This window comes from Salmo trutta, chromosome 10 (genome assembly GCF_901001165.1).
Source record: "Salmo trutta chromosome 10, fSalTru1.1, whole genome shotgun sequence".
Classification (NCBI taxonomy): Eukaryota; Metazoa; Chordata; class Actinopteri; order Salmoniformes; family Salmonidae; genus Salmo; species Salmo trutta.
Window position 1 is genome coordinate 7,146,922 of NC_042966.1, and position 19,971 is coordinate 7,166,892.

The 19,971-nt window shown below is 40.6% G+C and overlaps 1 protein-coding gene and 1 long non-coding RNA gene across 5 annotated transcripts in view; one reads left to right on the top strand and one right to left on the bottom strand.

The window, feature by feature from the left end:
- LOC115201007 (ATP-citrate synthase) overlaps positions 1–19,971 on the bottom strand; it is a 110,636-nt gene that overhangs the window by 35,795 nt on the left and 54,870 nt on the right. For all 4 annotated transcript variants that reach the window (XM_029764193.1, XM_029764192.1, XM_029764194.1 and 1 more), the window contains 5 exons: positions 16,379–16,547; positions 15,812–15,916; positions 15,447–15,643; positions 15,006–15,087; positions 12,325–12,435 (listed from right to left, as the gene is read on the bottom strand). In XM_029764193.1, coding sequence (XP_029620053.1) covers positions 12,325–12,435; positions 15,006–15,087; positions 15,447–15,643; positions 15,812–15,916; positions 16,379–16,547 — 664 coding nt within the window. The remainder of the gene's footprint in view (positions 1–12,324; positions 12,436–15,005; positions 15,088–15,446; positions 15,644–15,811; positions 15,917–16,378; positions 16,548–19,971) is intronic.
- On the top strand, positions 375–1,938 carry LOC115201008 (uncharacterized). Its single transcript, XR_003879668.1, has 2 exons — positions 375–454; positions 1,903–1,938. It is a non-coding gene; the product is annotated as an uncharacterized LOC115201008 (long non-coding RNA).

The following is a 19,971-nucleotide window of genomic DNA, read 5'->3' on the forward strand; positions in this document are numbered from 1 at the left end:
AGATAAAGCAAAGCAGTGCAACACAAACAGAGTTACACATGGGATAAACAAACGTACGGTCAATAACAATAGAATATCCGTATACAGTGTGTGAAAATTAACTAAGGAGGTAAGGCAATAAATAGGCCATAGTGGCGAAGTAATTACAATTTAGCAATTAACACTGGAGTGATAGATGTTCAGATGAGTATGGCAAAGTATAAATACTGGTGTGCAAAAGAGCAGAAAAAAATATATATATGGGGATGAGGTAGGTAGTTGGTTGGATGGGCTATTTACAGATGGGCTGTGTACAATAATCCATGACAATGAGAAAGATTTTTGTACCGCTACCAGACACACATCAGCAGAAGAGACAGCCTAGAGTGTAGCCTGTTTGCCAGAGCTGAACATCGATCATTTGAGTGAACTTGGTGACTTGCCTGCCATGTGATTATAATTGGACATTTTATCAGTTAACCTGTTATGGCTAGGGGGCAGTATTTTCACGGCCGGATAAAAAACGTACCCGATTTAATCTGATTATTACTCCTGCCCAGAAACTAGAATATGCATATAATTATTAGCTTTGGATAGAAAACACTCCGAAGTTTCTAAAACTGTTTGAATGGTGTGTGAGTATAATAGAACTCATTTGGCAGGCCAAAACCTGAGAAGATTCTGTACAGGAAGTACCCTGTCTGACCATTTCTTGCCCTTGTTGATTATCTCTATCCATTACAGGGGATCTCTGCTGTTACGTGACACTTCCTACGGCTCCCATGGGATCTCAGAAGGCGGCAAAAAGCTGAATCGTGGCTTTGCAGGCTCTGGCTGAAAAACATTAGCTCGTTTGGATAGTGGCCAGTAACAGTACTATGAGACTCAGGCTCGTGCACGAGGGGATAGCATGCTTTTATTTTCTCTCTCTTTGTACGTATACACGCTTTCCCGGTCGGAATATTATCGCTTTATGAGAAAAGTGGCATAAAATCTGATTTTAAACAGCGGTTGACATGCTTCGAAGTACGGTAATGGAATATTTAGAAATCTTTTGTCACGAAATGCGCCATGCTCGTGACCCTTATTTACACTTCGGATAGTGTCTTGAACGCACGAACAAAACGCCGCTGTTTGGATATAACTATGGATTATTTTGGACCAAACCAACATTTGTTATTGAAGTAGAAGTCCTGGGAGTGCATTCTGACGAAGAACAGGAAAGGTAATCCAACTTTTCTAATAGTAAATCGGAGTTTGGTGAAGGCTAAACTTGCTGGGTGTCTAAATAGCTAGCCCTGTGATGCCGGGCTATCTACTGAGAATATTGCAAAATGTGCTTTCACCGAAAAGCTATTTTAAAATCGGACATATCGAGTGCATAGAGGAGTTCTGTATCTATAATTCTTAAAATAATTGTTATGTTTTTTGTGAACGTTTATCGTGAGTAATTTAGTAAATTCACCGGAAGTTTGCGGGGGGTATGCTAGTTCTGAACGTCACATGCTAATGTAAAAAGCTGGTTTTTGATATAAATATGAACTTGATTGAACAAAACATGCATGCATTGTATAACATAATGTCCTAGGGTTGTCATCTGATGAAGATCATCAAAGGTTAGTGCTGCATTTAGCTGTGGTTTTGTTTTTTGTGACATTATATGCTAGCTTGAAAAATGGGTGTCTGATTATTTCTGTCTGGGTACTCTGCTGACAATCTAATGTTTTGCTTTTGCTGTAAAGCCTTTTTGAAATCGGACAGTGTGGTTAGATTAACGAGAGTCTTGTCTTTAAAATGCTGTAAAATAGTCATATGTTTGAAAAATGGAAGTTTTCGGATTTGAGAGGAGTTTGTATTTCGCGCCACGCCCATCATTGTATATTGGAGCAGGTGTTCCGCTAGAGGAACGTCTAGATGTAAGAGGTTAAACCTGAAAGGCACCAAGGTTAAACATACACTGAATTTGAATTGTTGTTACGGGGAACGTATACATTTCCCAAATTGACCTTCTCCTGTAACATACAGTATATATATATATGGAACACATGTAAGCCCTTTACTATTGCCCTGAATTCATAAACTGGGTGGTTTGAGCCCTGAATGCTGATTGGCTGAAAGCCGTAGTGTATCAGACCGTATACCACGGGTATGACTAAACATGCATTTTTACTGCTCTAATTATGTTGGCAACTAGTTTATAAATATAACTAGTCACTGGAATATACCAAGCTAGTGTTGGGCAACATTGTGCATTTCCCGTTTCGTCACCTACTATTGCCTGAACATAAAAGGGAGTGCAGCACAAAGAGAGCAATTATTTCAGTGTAAAGCACTGGAGGCGATAGAAAGAGAAATTGGCTTATCGGTTGGATCCAGGCTTGAACGTGTATTCGTCAGTCCGACACAATCCTTGGTTGTTTGTTTGACAAAAGCTTGCAACAATGTTGCTAGTAATCCATGTGATCAGAGGATAGAACGATTCCAACTCATCAGGAGTAGCACGATAACAAAGGCGATCAAACGTATAACTTTTATAAACTAAACACGCTGAAACTAAGGAAGACTTCTGCAGAGTTGCACGTGCACTCAAAACTGCCGTGTCAACCGAGAGTTCCTACACAGAGCCGGAAGAGCCATCTTTATTTCCTTCTTCCTCACTGCTGCTGCACTCTTAAAGTGGCAGCGCACGGTGAAGGCTCTGCGCAGGATTTCGCCACAACATTTTCAACCTCTCTCTGATCCAGTGTGTAACACCTACATGTTTCAAACAGACCAACATAATCCATGTGGCAAAGAACTAAATTACTATTGCCCCATAGCACTCACATCAGTAGCCATGGAATGCTTTGAAAGGCTGGTCATGGCTCACAACACCACCATCATCATCCCAGATACCCTGGACTCACTGAAATTTGCATACCGCCACAACAGATCAACAGATGATGCAATCTCTATTGCACTCCACACTGCCCTTTCCCACATGGACAAAAGGAACAACTTCATGAGACTGCTGTTCATTGACTACAGCTAAGCGTTCAAAAGCTTAGTGCCCTCGAAGCTCATCACTAAGCTAAGGACCCTGGGACTGAACACCTCCCACTGCAACTGGATCCTGGACTTCCTGATGGGACAGGATAGGCAACAACACATCCGCCACTCTGACCCTCAACACCTGGGCCCCTCAGGGGTGTGAGCTTAGTCCCCTCCTGTACTCCCCGTTTACCCAAAGCTGCGTGGCCACACACAACTAACACCATCATTAAGTTTGCCGACGACAACGGTGGTAGGCCTGATCACCGATGACAATGAGAGCTGGCAGTGTGGTGCCAGGACAACAACCTCTACTTCAACATCAGCAAGACAAAAAGGAGCTGATTGTGGACTACAGGAAATGGAGGCCAGTGCACAACCCCCATTCACATTGGTGGGGTTGTAGTGGAGTGGGTTGAGAACTTCAAGTTCCTTGGTGTCCAAGGAACTTGAAGTTCTATCATGGTCCAAACACACCAACACAGTCAAGAAGAGGGCATGGCAATGCCTCTTCCCCTTTAGGAGGCTGAAAAGATTTGGCATAGGTCCTCCGATCTATAAAAAGTTCTACAGCTGTACCATTGAGAGCATCTTGACTGGCTGCGTCACCACTTGCTACGGCAACTGTTTGGCATCCGACCGCAAGACGCTACAGAGGATAGTGCGTACAGCCCAGCACATCACTCGGGTCGTGCTCCCTGATATCCAGGACCTCTATAGCATGCGTTCTCAGAGGAAGGCCCTAAAAAAATGCCAAAGACTCCGGCCACGAAAGTCATAAACCGTTCTCTCTGCAACTGCACTGTCTCGTGTCTGGACTATCATTAAATGTGAAGACTTATTTTATCAAATCAATTCTCTATATGTGATTATTATTAAGTGATTAAACCAATCATGTAAACTTGAATTAACCTGTCTGGGCAACGTGGGACGTTTGCATCCCACCCTGGTCCACAGCCAGTGGAATCGCGTCGCGCGAAATACAAATTCCTCATAAATGCTATAACTTCAATTTCTCAAACATGACTATTTTACACCATTTTATAGATACACCTCTCCTGAATCGAACCACGTTGTCCGATTTCAAAAAGGCTTTAGAGCAAAACATTAGATTATGTTAGGAGAGTACCCTGCCAAAAATAATCACACTGCCATTTTCAAAGCAACTAGCATGCATCACAAATATCCAAAACACAGCTAAATGCAGCACTAACCTTTGACAATCTTCATCAGATGACACTCCTAGGACATCATGTTACACAATACATGCATTTTTTGTTCGATAAAGTTCATATTTATATATAAAAACAGCATTTTACATCGGCGCGTGACGTTCAGAAAATATTTTCCCTCAAATAATTCCGGTGAATCAGCGCTACAATTTACAAAATTACTATTCGAAAACATTGTTAAAACCTCTACGGGCTAGGGGGCAGTATTGAGAATTTTGGAAAAAAATATGTGCGCATTTTTAACTGCCTCCTACACCAACTCAGAAGCTAGAATATGCATATTATTGTTTAGGTTTGGATAGAAAACACTCTGAATTTTCTAAAACAGTTTGAATGGTGTCTGTAAGTATAACAAAACTCATATTGCAGGCAAAAACCTGTGAAAAATAGATTTAAAAAAATGAGAATTTTGTGACTGTACTATTTAGTGTCATTGTTTTAAAGATACCACAGTGAGAAAGGATTCAGTTCGCAACTCCTACGGCTTCCACTAGATGTCAACGATCTTTAGAAAGTTGTTGGAAGCATCTGTCATGAATACAGACCGAATTAGAAAGCTTACAAGTTGACACGTCATCACTTCATTTTTTGCGCCTGCGCATGAATCTGAGAAGAGTGTCTTTGTCATTATCGTTTATTCTAGACACTTGATAGGTTGTGTGAAAATATTACCGATGTTTACTGATGTTTCACGTTAAAAATGGACCAAAAGATTAATGCTAAACAACGTTTGACATGTTTAAACAAACGTAAATAGATTATTTACTAGGTTTTCTTTAGCTTTTCGACGTGACTTTACACTGCCCACCTCATTTTGTGGGAGCCTACTGAACGCTAACTATTTGGACATAAATTATGAACTTTGTCAAAAGAAACCACATTTGTTCTGGACCTGGGATCTCTGGCAGCGCCTTCTGATGGAGATAATCAAAGGTAAGGGGATATTTAGAATGTTATTATCGATATTAGATGATGCTAATGCTAACGGTATAGCTTAGCTTAGCTTAGCATATAGCTTATTGTTGTTAGCATAGTACCCAGTTTATGCAAAATGTGATTTCCCAGTAAAGTTATTTTGAGATCTGGCCATTCGGTAGCAATTACGAGATGATAATATATTATTCTTTGAATGACAATATTATAATTTACCAATGTTTTCGAATAGTAATTCCGTGATTTGTAATGCTGGATTCACTGGGTGCATTCGAGCCGAAAAAAATTCTGAATTTCACCGCGACTGTAAATGCTGTTTTTGGATATAAATATGAACTTGATGGAACTAAAAATGCATGTATTGTATAACATAATGTCCTATGAGTGTCATCTGATGCAGATTGTCAAAGGTAAGTGCATAATTCTAGCTAGTTTTCTGTCTGTTGATGCCCTTCTTTGAATTGGCTAAACATTACACGCAGCTATTGTCAATGTACTCTCCTCACATAACCTAACTTTATGCATTCTCCGTAATGCCTCTGAAAATCGGACAGCGTGGTTAGATTTAGGAGATATATCTTTCAAATGGAGGAAAATAGTTGATTATTTGAAATGATTACTCTTGCAGTTTTGAATTCCCCGCCATGGTCACATGACAATGAATCCCAATACCGGGATTAGATCCTGCCCCCTGGCCTCAACAGGTTAACCTGTTGTGGCTAGGGGGCAGTATTTGCACGGCCGGATAAAAAACGTACCTGATTTAATCTGGTTACTACTCCTGCCCAGTAACTAGAATATACATATAATTAGTAGATTTGGATAGAAAACACCCTAAAGTTTCAAACTGTTTGAATGGTGTCTGTGAGTATAACAGAACTCATATGGCAGGCTAAAACCTGAGAAGATTCCATGCAGGAAGTGGAAATCTGATTTGTGGAATCACCTTCAACACTTTGCCTATGAAACACACCATGAGTTAGGATTCATTTAGCACTTCCTAAGGCTTCCACTAGATGTCAACAGTCTTTACAAAGTGGTTTGAGTCTTCTCCGGTAAACACTGACCGAACGAGAGGCCTGGAAAGTTGGCCATTACTACTATGACGCGGGCGCCCGTGGTTACCCTCTCGTTCCGAAACGTTTAGTAAGACAATGCAATCGTCCGCCTTGAATATTATTGAAGCTCTGATTGAAGAAGGCCCTAAAGATTTATGTTATACACCGTTTGACATGTTTGAACGAATGTAAATATATATTTTCTGCACATTCGTGACGACAAGTCCCGCGCGCCTCGTACATTATGAGTAGCCTTCGGAACGCGCTAACAAGGAGCTATTGGGACATAAACTATTAACTTTTTCGAACAAAACTACATTTGTTGTGGACCTGGGATTCCTGGAAGTGCCTTCTGATGAAGATAATCAAAGGTAAGGGAATATTTACAATAGTATATTTGATTTTAGATGGTTCCAAGATGGCGCTAACCTGTATCGCCTAGCCTATTTTTCTGAGCATAGCACCTCGTTTATTGCAAAGTGTGATTTCCCAGTAAAGTTATTTTTAAATCTGGCAATGCGGTTGCATTCACGAGATGTTAATCTATAATTCTTTGAATGACAATATTACATTTTAACTAGGAAGTCGGGGCACCACGGGAAAATGTTTAGAGTCTATTTCCTGAATCGACTCATCAGATACTGTCATATCTTATCGATTAGTCTTCTATTAATGTATCATTAATACCTCATCAGTTACTGAACGTCGCAAACCCTTGGATATCTGCACGGACCCTAGCCTAAATGATGAATCAGCGATACACAAATTGGCTTAATTATTTACTTACTAACTAAATAATCACAGAAATACAAAAACAAATAGTAGATATTGGTTACTAACACATTGTACTTAGTGTGCTAAAATCGGTATGATGGCTTAGTAGACAAAGGAAAGGGGGTGTGGAGCGCTCAAGAGGGGGAACCTCAGCAATTTCTATGAGTGTAGTTATCAGCTAACACTTTACATGAATGACCGCTTATTCGAAAATAAATTGCAATTTACATATTTACGAGTGTATGTCTTGTCTCTCTGTGGTCACAGGTCCATCTGCTGGAGAGTCAATCGACAGAAAGTCTGGTTGTGTTCATAATGGATACGTCAGGCGTACGTACCCATGGTTGTCGCATAGACAGATGTTTCAGGCAGTTGTCGGTATTCTTGTCCTAGACTTAGTGGTTCCTCCTTTAAAAGTTGCGAGCTTACGCTGCGGGATTTAGAGGTAATTTGTGGTTTAGTATGGTACCCTGCGTCCCCACTTCATAGCTCCAGACCAGCGCAAGGGGGAGTTAGAGCACTGATTGTGCTTTTGGGTCCTACTGTGTCTCTAGCTGACAGTGAATGGGCGACATAAACCTAAATAGAAACTGATAATTGTGCACAACTGTTGTTACACTGAGGTTTTTATTAGGATTCTTTTGCTCTTACTGTAGTACTGTAGGCCACTCCCGACCAGTCATGTTGTACAGCGCTTGAGTGGCGCAACGGTCTAAGACACTGTATCGTTGTGCAATCTGTGTTGCTACAGATGCTGGTTCAATACCCGTGCCGGCCTCGACTGGGAGACCCATGAGACGACTGTAGGTTTTTGGTTTCTCTCTCTAAAAACAGAAATAAATAATTCTAAATAACAAAGTGGCTTTATTTACAAATTAGTAACAATGTCTCACCCCATAATCAAGAAATGCCTTTTTACACTTTAAGGGGCATTGCAGTAATAATAGCGCTGATGAGGGAAACGTTCCCGCTGTTCTGTTCTTAGTGCCAGTCCGCACGTTCAAACTAAAACAATGTAACTAATAAATGGCATCTTTATGCTTTCATTAACCTGTTGGGGCTAGGGGGCAGTATTTGCACGGCCGGATAAAAAAAACGTACCCGATTTAAACTGGTTACTACTCTTGCCCAGAAACGAGAATATGCATATAATTAGTAGATTTGGATAGAAACTTTTGTGTTTTCTAAAACTGTTTGAATGGTGTCTGAGTATAACAGAACTCATATGGCAGGCCAAAACCTGAGAAGATTCCATACAGGAAGTGCCCTGTCTGACAATTTGTTCTCCTTCTGTGGCATCTCTATCAAAAATACAGCATCTCTGCTGTAACGTGACATTTTCTAAGGCTTCCATTGGCTCTCAGAAGGCGCCAGAAAGTGGAATGATGTCTCTGCAGTCTCTGGGCGAAAAACAGCAGGAGTTTTTGTGAGTGGTCAGGCAGGGAACAATGGACACTGGAGTGTGCGTCCACAAGATGACTCCATGTTTTTCTTTCAGTCTTTGAATGAATACAACGTCGCCCGGTTGGAATATTATCGCTATTTTACGAGAAAAGTAGCATAAAATTGATTTTAAACAGCGTTTGACATGCTTCGAAGTACTGTAATGGAATATTTTGAAATATTTTGCCACGAAATGCGCTCCCGCGTCACCCTTCGGATACTGACCTGAACGCACGAACAAAACTGAGGTATTTGGATATAACTATGGATTATTTCGAACCAAAACAACATTTGTTGTTGAAGTAGAAGTCCTGGGAGTGCATTCTGACAAAGAACAGCAAAGGTAATCCAATTTTTCTAATAGTAAATCTGAGTTTGGTGAGGGCCAAACTTGGTGGGTGTCAAATTAGCTAGCCGTGATGGCCGGGCTATCTACTCAGAATATTGCAAAATGTGCTTTTGCCGAAAAGCTATTTTAAAATCTGACACCGCGATTGCATAAAGGAGTTCTGTATCTATAATTCTTAAAATAATTATGTATTTTGTGAACGTGAATCGTGAGCAATGTAGTAAAGTCACCGGAAGTTTTCGGTGGGTATGCTAGTTCTGAACACGACATGCTAATGTAAAAAGCTGTTTTTTGATACAAATATGAACTTGATTGAACAAAACATGCATATATTGTATAACATAATGTCCTAGGAGTGTCATCTGATGAAGATCAAAGGTTAGTGCTGCATTTAGCTGTGGTTTTGGTTTTTGTGACATATATGCTTGCTTGAAAAATGGCTGTGTGGTTATTTGTGTCTATGTACTCTCCTAACATAATCTAATGTTTTGCTTTAGCTGTAAAGCCTTTTTGAAATCGGACAATGTGGTTAGATTAACGAGAGTCTTATCTTTCAAATGGTGTAAAATGGTCGTATGTTTGAAATATTGAAATTATTGCATTTGAGGTTTTGTATTTCGCGCCACGCTCTTCCACAGGCTGTTGAATAGAGTGGGACGCTAACGTCCCACCTAGCCCATAAAAGTTAAATAAAGGTGAAACAAAAGAAACATGATTAATTAGTTTAATTGCGTAATAATAATTACAGAGAGTTATTTGATAAAAATAAGTCTTCAGTTTAAATTATGCCAAAGACACGACACCCCCCATAAACATAATGGACATATACCAGGAGCTGTGCCAGGCCCGCCACGTCTGTTGACTCATCCAGCTGTAACGCATACAGTTGAAGTCGGAAGTTTACATGCACTTAGGATGGAGTCATTAAAACTTGTTTTTCAACCACTCCACAAATTTCTTGTTAACAAACTATAGTTTTGGCAAGTCGGTTAGGACATCTACTTTGTGCATGACACAAGGAATTTTTCCAACAACTGTTTAGACAGATTATTTCACTGTATCACAATTCCAGTGGATCAGAAGTTTACATACACTAAGTTGACTGTGCCTTTAAACAGCTTGGAAAATTCCAGAAAATGATGTCAAGGCTTTAGAAGCTTCTGATAGGATAATTGACATCATTTGAGTCAATTGGAGGTGTGCCTGTGGAGGTATTTCAAGGCCTACCTTCAATTTCCAAACGCCTGAAGGTACCACGTTCATCTGTACAAACAATAGTACGCAAGTATAAACACCATGGGACCCACGCAGCCGTCATACCGCTCAGAAAGGAGACGCATTCTGTCTCCTAGCGATTAACGTAATTTCGTGCGAAAAGTGCAAATCAATCCCCGAACAACAGCAAAGGACCTTGTGAAGATGCTGGAGGAAGCAGGTACAAAAGTATCGATATCCACAGTAAAACGAGTCCTATGTCGACATAACCTGAAAGGCCGCTCAACAAGGAAGAAGCCACTGCTCCAAAACAGCCATAAAAAAGCCAGACTACGGTTTGCAACTGCACATGGGGACAAAGATCCTACTTTTTGGAGAAATATCCTCTATTCTGATGAAACAAAAATAGAAGTGTTTGGCCATAATGACCATCGTTATGTTTGGAGGAAAAAGGGGGAGGCTTGCAAGCCATAGAACACCATCCCAACCGTGAAGCACGGGGGTGGCAGCATCATGTTGTGGGGGTGCTTTGCTGCAGGAGGGACTGGTGCACCTCACAAAATAGATGGCATCATGAGGCAGGAAAATTGTGGATATATTGAAGCAACACCTCAAGACATCAGTCAGGAAGTTAAAGCTTGGTCGCAAATGGGTCTTCCAAGTGTACAATGATCCCAAGCATACTTCCGAAGTTGTAGCAAAATGGCTTAAGGACAACAAAGTCAAGGTATTGGAGTTGCCATCACAAAGCCCTGACCTCAATCCCATAGAAAATTTGTGAGCAGAACTGAAAAAGCGTGTGTGAGCAAGGAGGCCTACAAACCTGACTCAGTTACACCAGCTCTGTCAGGAGGAATGGGACAAGATTCACCCAACTTATTGTGGGAAGCTTGTGGAAGGCTACCCGAAACATTTGACCCAAGTTTAACAATTTAAAGGCAATGCTACCAAATACTAATTGAGTGTACGTAAACTTCTGGCCCACTGGGAATGTGATGAAAGAAATAGAAGCTGAAATAAATCACTACTATTATTCTGACATTTCACATTCTTAAAATAAAGTGGTGATCATAACTGACCTAAAACAGGGAATTTTTACTTGGATTATCTTTTGCTTTTATACATGTTTTACTACTCAAAAGTCGTCTTCATTCTCGCTCAAAAAACTTGCGTGGCTTATTTTTCAAATTGTCATGTTTCGTTTCTAAATGTCTACGCAAGAGTATCATATAGCCATTTACTGACATTCAGAAGTTCAGCACTGAGGGCTTTCAACCACATTTTTGTTTTTGTGGGAAACCAACAGCGCAGAATCATCTGCATAGAGGAAAAGGTCACATGTACAGGCAGATTTCAAATAATTTATATACAACAAAGTGTACCCAGCACACTCCCTTGGGTTACCCCCCCAAGTTAAAGGTTTTGGGTTCAGACCGGGTCCCATCCACCATTAGTTTTCATCCTTGCAGATAAGAGCTTACCCATTTCATAGCTAAGTTGTTAAAGCCCATGGCTTAGTTTTAAAAAGAGAATCTCATGATGTACTGTATCAAATGCCTTTTGGAGATCTAACATATACTAGGCAAGTGTCGGTGGAATGGAATTTCCAAAAACCAGATTGGAGCTGATATAGTAGGTTATGTAAGGAAATATAAATCTGCTCAAACATAATCTTTTCCATGACCTTCGATAAAATACACAGGATTGAGACAGGCCGATAGTTTCCATGATCCAGCATATTCCATTTTTACCCTTGCACGTTTTAGTTCACTGGGACAAATCCCTAGTTATATGTACATATCTACCTCAATTACCTGGTAACCCTGCACATCGACTCAGTACTGGTACCCCTTGTATATAGCCAAGTTATCATTACTCATTGGGTGTTTCTTAAAATGCGTATTACCGTGCTCCAAGCAAGCAAAATCAGGCACAGGAGGGTCGGAGTATACGTCTAAATCAGCCGCTCCAATAATTAAACACATTTAACAGAAACCCCATCACTGTCTGCACACCCCAGCTCGCCATTACGGCTAAATAACATTTTAAAACTGATGAAGATGCGCAGAAAGAATGGACAGAGAGAAGCAGCAGAGTAGGCTAGGCTAATTGCTGGTAAGGGGATGCGGTTGTCACACGTGATATTGGATGAAACACTCATTGCTCAATGGGTGTGTACACTCACTTTCATCATACCCCACCCATCTCCCAGAAACATATTTTTATTGCCGATCTACATGATTCACCTTAGTGGCGAGTTTGAATCCCTGATAAGTTCTCCCTAGACACGTTACCAAACTGTCCCACTGACCTCCGAGGAGAACATGGTGGCACAGGTTCCTATACACCAGCACACCACCGGCTTGGTTATCCTGCCCTCCTTGATGCCTTGACAGATCTTATACTCTTCTGTGCCTCCGATCTACACAAGGAAAGGGAGAGAGAAAAGAGGGGGCGTGTTAATTTAGGATATTTTGTAAATAGATTTAAATCTGGAGGATAATTCACAAAATCTAATAGAAATATAAACATTGTAAATTATGTTTCATGAAATTGGATGATATTTGGATGAAATCATATCAAAGTATGATGATCAAAATATGAAAAATGACTTGCGTCTACATTGATAAAGTTTGATCATAAATGTATTGGTCAGTACCCTCCCCCATGTCAAACACTTGTATTCAGGAGGTGAGATTATTAAGGGAATAGGGTGACACCACTAACTCATTTTAATACACCAATGGTAACATGACATTTTGTAAGTTCCGCTGTGTAACCAACATTGGAGAAAGCGTGTTTGCAGAGGGCCGTGGTTTATATACCAGTGCCTTCAGAAAGTATTCACACCTTTACTTTTCCCATGATTTACAGCCTGAATTCAAGATCGATGAAATAGAGATTTTTTGGCCTACAACCAATATGCCATAATGTCAAAGTGAAATTATGTTTCTGAATTTTTTTAAATTGATAAAAGAAAAGCTGAAATGTCTTGAGTCAATAAGTACTCAACCCCCTTGCTATGGCAAGCCTAAATAAGTCCAGGAGTAAAAATGTGCTTAACAAGTAACATAAGTTGCATGGCCTCACTGTGTGCAATAATAGTGTTTAATGTTATGTTTGGGACATATCCAATACAGCACATCTCCATATTTTCAAGCATAGTGGTGGCTGCATCATGTTATGGGTATGCTTGTAAACCATTAAAGGACTGTTGAGGTTTTCCTGGATAAAACATTTACTGAATGAGCTAAGCACAGGCAAAATCCTAGAGGAAAACATGGTTCAGTCTGCTTACCACCAGACACAGCAGGACAATAAGCTAAAATACAAGGCCAAATCTACACTGGAGTTGCTTACCAAAAAGACAGTGAATGTTCCTGAGTGCCCGAGTAACAGTTGACTTAAATCTACGGCAAGACCCGAAAATGGTTGTCTAGCAATGATCAACAAATTTGACACAGCTTGAAGATTTTCTGAAAATAACGTTACAAAATCCAGGCGTGGAAAGCTCTTAAGAGACTTAGCCAGAGAGACTCACATCTATAATCGCTGCCAAAGGTGCTTCTACAAATATTGACCCAGGGGTTTGAATATGTATGTAAATTAGTTATTTCGGCATTTCATTTGTCAAAATGTACACTGTCATTATGGGACATTGTGTAGATGGGTGAGAAAAAAAAGCTATTTTGAATTCCAGCTGTAACAACAAAATGTGGAATAATTCAAGGGGTATGAATACTTAAGGCACTACTGGTAGAAAGCTACTCAACAGGTGCCAAAATTTGACAGTAGGTTATCAGCAAATATAAAAGTTTACATTATTTATCTATGGCAAAGGTACTTATGTTTCCCCTTTCATCTGTGTCTGGTGTTAGCTAGAGACATGATACATCAGGAGTAATACTGTAGTTCATGAGTGATAGAGACTTGTTTTTACATCAGAAGTTAATGGTTATCTGTAGGAGCCAGATGGTTGCTCTAGGTGATCACATGATTGCTATAGGTGATACGGGTGGAAAGCCTTGGATTAGGCATCAAGGGGGTTGAGGTCAGGTCTACTTAAGGGAGAAGGAACAGTTATTAACCCATCACTTCGTCTTCCTGTCGAACCAGAAAATATGTAAGGGTTGGAGAGGAGGAGGAGTGCATCGAAATTAGAGTATACATACTTGTGTTGGTGGAAACACGTTTTGTCTGATGCAGCGGTATTGACCCTCTGGGAGAATAAACTTTAAAAGAATAAAGTTTTTTTTAAAATCAGAATTTAGAACCTAACACTGACTAGCTAGGTCTTTGGCCAGCATGGAACAAAAATGGGGGAAAACCGTTCAAAACTGACAGTTGTCATGTCAACACATCCATCAGTGCTGCTGTGAACCGCATCAATAGACATGCCAAACGTAAGATTTATTTTAAAAAAAAGACATCAATAGCTAGGTTTCCGTCCAAATGGCAGCATATTGAATGTGAACATCCTAAAATCAATATGCGCATTTTCCCACCTCTACTGATAGTTCCCACAAAACAAATGTGCATTATATAGCGAGTGCGCTCACTCTGGTATTGGCACGTGCGCTCTAGCCAACAGCTTGCGAGTAAATTACATGTCGCAAAGAACATTTTGGATGGAAACCTGGCTACTGATGCAATTTCAATGTTGTTTGAGATGCTTTGTGTACCACCAAATTTGCTTGAGACGATTTTACTGTCAGCATTTTACTCACTGCATCAACATAGGCCTTGCAAAGAGCTGTCAGTCAAGGCAACCCACTCAGCCTGTCTTTTCAAACTTCCTGTTAGTTAGAAAAGGTACTTTCTCTTATGGCTAAAATGTTGAGCATTTCTATCCCCCAAAATATTATGGGTGATATTTTAGTCACTCAAAAAGCTATTTTACCTGAGAATGACTGTTCTGGACCTGTAAGACATTATACAGCTAGTAAAAGCAACGCTGGTAAAACAAGTTGGTAGTGGCAATAAAAGGCTCACCTCTCCAAGCATCACGATCATCTTCACCCCTGGAGTGTCCTGGTAGCGGAGCACATGGTCCATGAACGTTGAGCCTGGATACCTACAGGTCAATGCAAATGGTGCTTTAGTAGAGGAACTTGTTTTAAAGAAAAAGTAGAAGTTATTAGATTATCATCGAGTACATAACAACCACCTAACTACTAAAGTACAAACTTGGGCTTCTATTGACAAAGTGTCTCAGAGTAAGAGTGCTGATCTAGGATCAGGTCCCACCTAAATCATTATCATTTTAAAGGTAAAACTTATCCTAGATCAGTACTCCTGCTCTGTGATGCTTTGAGAATACATGCCTTGGATGATAGCTCCAGTGAAATAAAGTGGATCCCTTCATCCCTATTGGACTGGATTCTCTAGTTCGCCATTTGCCCTCTGACCTCTCCTCTTCCTAATCTTCCTCACCGGTCACCTCCGATGGCCACGCCCTCGTAGACGCCATCTGTAGCGTGGGAGACGATGTTGTTGAGCTCGTTGGACATGCCTCCTGAGCGGGACACGTAGGCCACGCTGCCTGGCCGGTACAGATTGGAGGCCAAGATGTTGTCCAGCATTCCACCCGTGTTTCCAATCTTGAAGCAGCCGGGTTTGATGCCTCCCACCTGGTTAAAACACAGAGGAGTGATGGAGGTTAGGCACGGGTTGTTATGCTCTCTTCAGGGACTAGCGATATGTCAGAGAGACAATGACAAACACACACGTTAATACTCAAACAGTAAAATGCAGTCATATTCTGTTTCAATATTGCATGTTATTAGTGAAGTGCTTACCGTGGCTGGGCCGATGATTGTGATGCCGTTCTCATCTGCCCTCTTGATCAGCTTCCTTGTCTGGGCTTCAGGGATGCCCTCAGCTATGATGGCGATGGTGTGGATCTGGAGTAACAAAAGTAAATTCATTATTAAGAGCATTCGAACATGTAAGGTCAACATGTCCTTGAATGATAAGGGACATAACTGCTTGGTCTAAGACATTGGCCATAAACAGCTTTCTATTTTGCTAATAGTATTTACGCACCTTTTATGTCAAATTAGTGTTGTTAACATTAACCTTAAACACCACCAGCAAATTGACGTTAACAGTCAGTACCAATAAACTAGGTAACCTCAGCTATTATGGTTGAAGGTTGACAGTTACTTCCTGTGTCAGAGTAGGTGATATAACTCTGCAAGGCTACGTTAGCTTCTACAAGAGCCATCGATACACATGTATGTCCTTGGATGTGGATTTTGACTATATTTCTCATTTTAGGCTACCCCCAGCCCATCTCCACCAAAGGAAGCCATAACTTGAGAAAAAGCTTAATAAATACAAATATTAAACAAAATAAGCTGTACCTGTGAGTACTGCATGGTTTCCATTGTGCTGTCAAAGGCGGAGCGGAGCGAGGCAAAGCTTATAAGCACGTCCACCTCGGGGTGCTTTTTCATGGCGTCGGCCATGTTCTTATAAACAGGAATCAGGATCTCCTTGTGGCCCCAGTAGAACTTCTGCTTGTGGTCCCCGCTGAGAACAGTCACACATAGCTACATTAATAAACATACCAATTATTACCAGTCTGATTACAAACATTATTATTCAAATCACTTCAACTGGATTAACAATTAGTATTCTAAGGATACATTCTTTCAGTTCATTAGAGTCCATTTTGGATTTGGGAAACAAAGATGGATTACCAAGTACATTAGTAATTAGTCTGGTTGATGCGCGAGATGTGACTAGAATACACATGTGGGAACTCCTTTAAGACTGTTGGAAAAGCATTCCAGCTGAAGCTGTTTGAGAGAACGCCAAGCTGTCAAAGGCAAAGGGTGGCTACTTTGATGAATCTCAAATATATTTTGATTTGTTTAACACTTTTTTGGTTACTACATGATTCCATGTGTGTTATTTCATAGTTTTGATGTCTTCACTATTATTCTACAACGTAGAAAATAGAAATTATAAAGAAAAACCCTGCAATGAGTAGGTGTCCCCAAACTTTTGACTGGTACTGTATGTATTAACGTATCATGATAAAGTATTGTAGTAAAGCCACGAGACGTGAATGGCCAACATTTCACTCCAACATAGGATTAGATTCTCTTGCTTCAGCTCAAAAATAGCGGCCATACTTTGGAATAGCAGACGAATCACATGACCAATATCTCCGCTCTGATTGGAGGATTCCTACAAACTGCACACTAGGTGGCGCTGCCGATCAAGATTCCCCAGATAATAAAGGCCATGACAATTTTTGGGGTGCGATATTGCCACGCAATGTTGCCAGCCCAGCAGTGGTTACTGCAACTATTTGATATTGAAAATGAGCAGCTTTTTATTATCTAGGGAATCCTGATCGGCAGTGCCACCTAGTGGGCAATTTTGAGGAATCCTCCAATCACAGCGCAGATAATGGTCAAGTAATCAGTCTGCTGTTCCAAAATATTTTTTAAAACATGCCGACCGTTTTTGAGCTAAGTGAGAGAAAATCATCACCTATGTTGGAGTGAAATGTTGGCCATCTCATATGTGGCTCCACTATAATAGTTTACCATTATACATGTTACACATAAACCTACCTACCAATGCATACCTAACTACCATTACATACATACATACATACATACATACATACATACATACATACATACATACATACATACATACATACATACATACATACATACATACATACATACATACATACATACATACATACATACATACATACATACATACATACATACATACATACATACATACATACATGTGTTCAGTTTGTAACATTCAACTGCCGAAAATATACACAGTGGTGCGCATGCTAATCGATTAGCTTGCTAAATGAAAGCCATGCTAAGTCAATGGTGGCTATTTGAAGAATCTCAAACATAAAATATGTTTTGATTTGTTTAACACTTATTTTGGTTACGACATGATTCCATGTGCGTTATTTCATAGTTTGGATGTCGTCACTATTATTCTACAATGTCGAAAATAGTCAAAATAAAGAAATACCCTTGAATGAGTAGGTGTTCTAAAACTTTTGACCGGTAGTGTAGTTTAAGATTACCTTACCCTCAATGCTAGTCTGAACCATTACATCAGCATCAAACCATTACCCCTTCACGAACCTAACACTACTCCTAACCACATGTCTAGGGTCAGATTACCTTACCCTGGGTCCTAATCGTAACCACTGAGGGGACAAATGCAACACTGGCCATTGATCAGCGTCGGCCTCCTCACTCTCTCATGGTAAACAGTCAAAATGTAATTCTAGGAGAATGGCATATCTCTGAAAAATATACAAATGTGATCGAATTGTGCGAGAAACAGAGTTGCCACTTCTAAACGTCTATTCCCAGTGCAGTCTTTTAACACAAAAAGGTTTATTTTGATGTGTGGATGTAACTGAATTGGGGGGAGAATTAATACCACACTTTGACACGTTGTTGTTGTTTCTCTGCAGATTTCAATGCCAACAACATCTTCAAGACCTTTTTTGGAGGCCCAGCAGAAGGATTCAGTTTTGAATCCAATCAAAGTATGTAGTAACACTGCTGTGACAATGACACTTTACCTTTTTATTTGTACACAGGTTATTCAGACCCCTTGATTTTCTTAAATACATTTTGTAGTGTTACAGCTTTATTCTAAAATTAATTAAATACCCCATAATGATAAACCAAAAACAGATTTCTATACATTTTTGCAGATGTATTCAAAATAACATACGGAAATATCACATATGCATAAGTATTCAGACCCTTTACTCAGTACTTTGTTGAAGCACCTTTGGCAGTGATTGCAACCTCGAGTCTTTGGTATGATGCTACAAGCTTGGCACACCTGTATTTGGGGAGTTTCTCCTGTTCTCTGCAGATCCTCTCAAGCTCTGTCAGGTTGCATGGGGAGCGTCGCTGGACAGCTATTTTCCGATCTCTCCAGAGATTCTCGATCGGGTTCAAGTCTGGACTCTGGCTGGGCCACATTCAGAGACTTGTCCAGAAGCCACTCCTCCTGCCTTTTCTTGGCTGTGTGCTTAGGGTCGTTGTCTTGTTGGAAGGTGAACCTTTGCCCCAGTCCAAGGTCCTGAGCACTCTGGAGCTGGTTTTCATCAAGGATCTCTCTGTACTTTGCTCCGTTCATCTTTCCCTGGATCCTGACTCGTCTCCCAGTTCCTGCCGCTGAGAAACATCCCCACAGCATGATGCTGCCACCACCATGCTTCACCGTAGGGATGGTGTCAGGTTTCCTCCAGACGTGGCACTTGGCATTCAGGCCAATGAGCTCAATCTTGGTTTCATCAGACCAGAGAATCTTGTTTCTCATGGTCTGTGAGTCCTTTAGGTGCCTTTTTGCAAACTCCAATTGGGCTGTCATGTTCCTTTTACTGAAGAGTGGCTTCCATCTGTCCACTCTACCATAAAGGCCTGATTGGTGGAGTGCTGTTGGAAGGTTCTCTTTTCTCCACAGAGGAACTCTGAAGCTCGGTCAGAGTGACCATCGGGTTCTTGGTCACCTTCCCGACCAATGCCCTTCTACCCCGATTGCTCAGTTCGGCTGGGCAGCCATGTCTAGGAAGAGTCTTGGTGGTTCCAAACTTCTTCCATTTAAGAATGATGGAGGCCACTGTGTTCTTGTGGACCTTCAATGCTGCAGAAATGTTTTGGTACACTTCCCCAGATCTGTGCCTCGACACAATCCTGTCTCGGAGCTCTACGAGAAATTCCTTTGACGTTATGGGTTTGTTTTTGTTATGTGAACTGTGGGACCTTATTTACACAGGTGTGTGCCTTTCCAAATCATGTACAATGAATTGAATTTACCACAGGTGGACTCCATTCAAATTGTAGAAACATCTCAAGGATGATCAATGGAAACAGGATGCACCTGAGCTCAATTTCGAGTCTCATATTAAAGGGTCTGAATACTTATGTAAATGAAG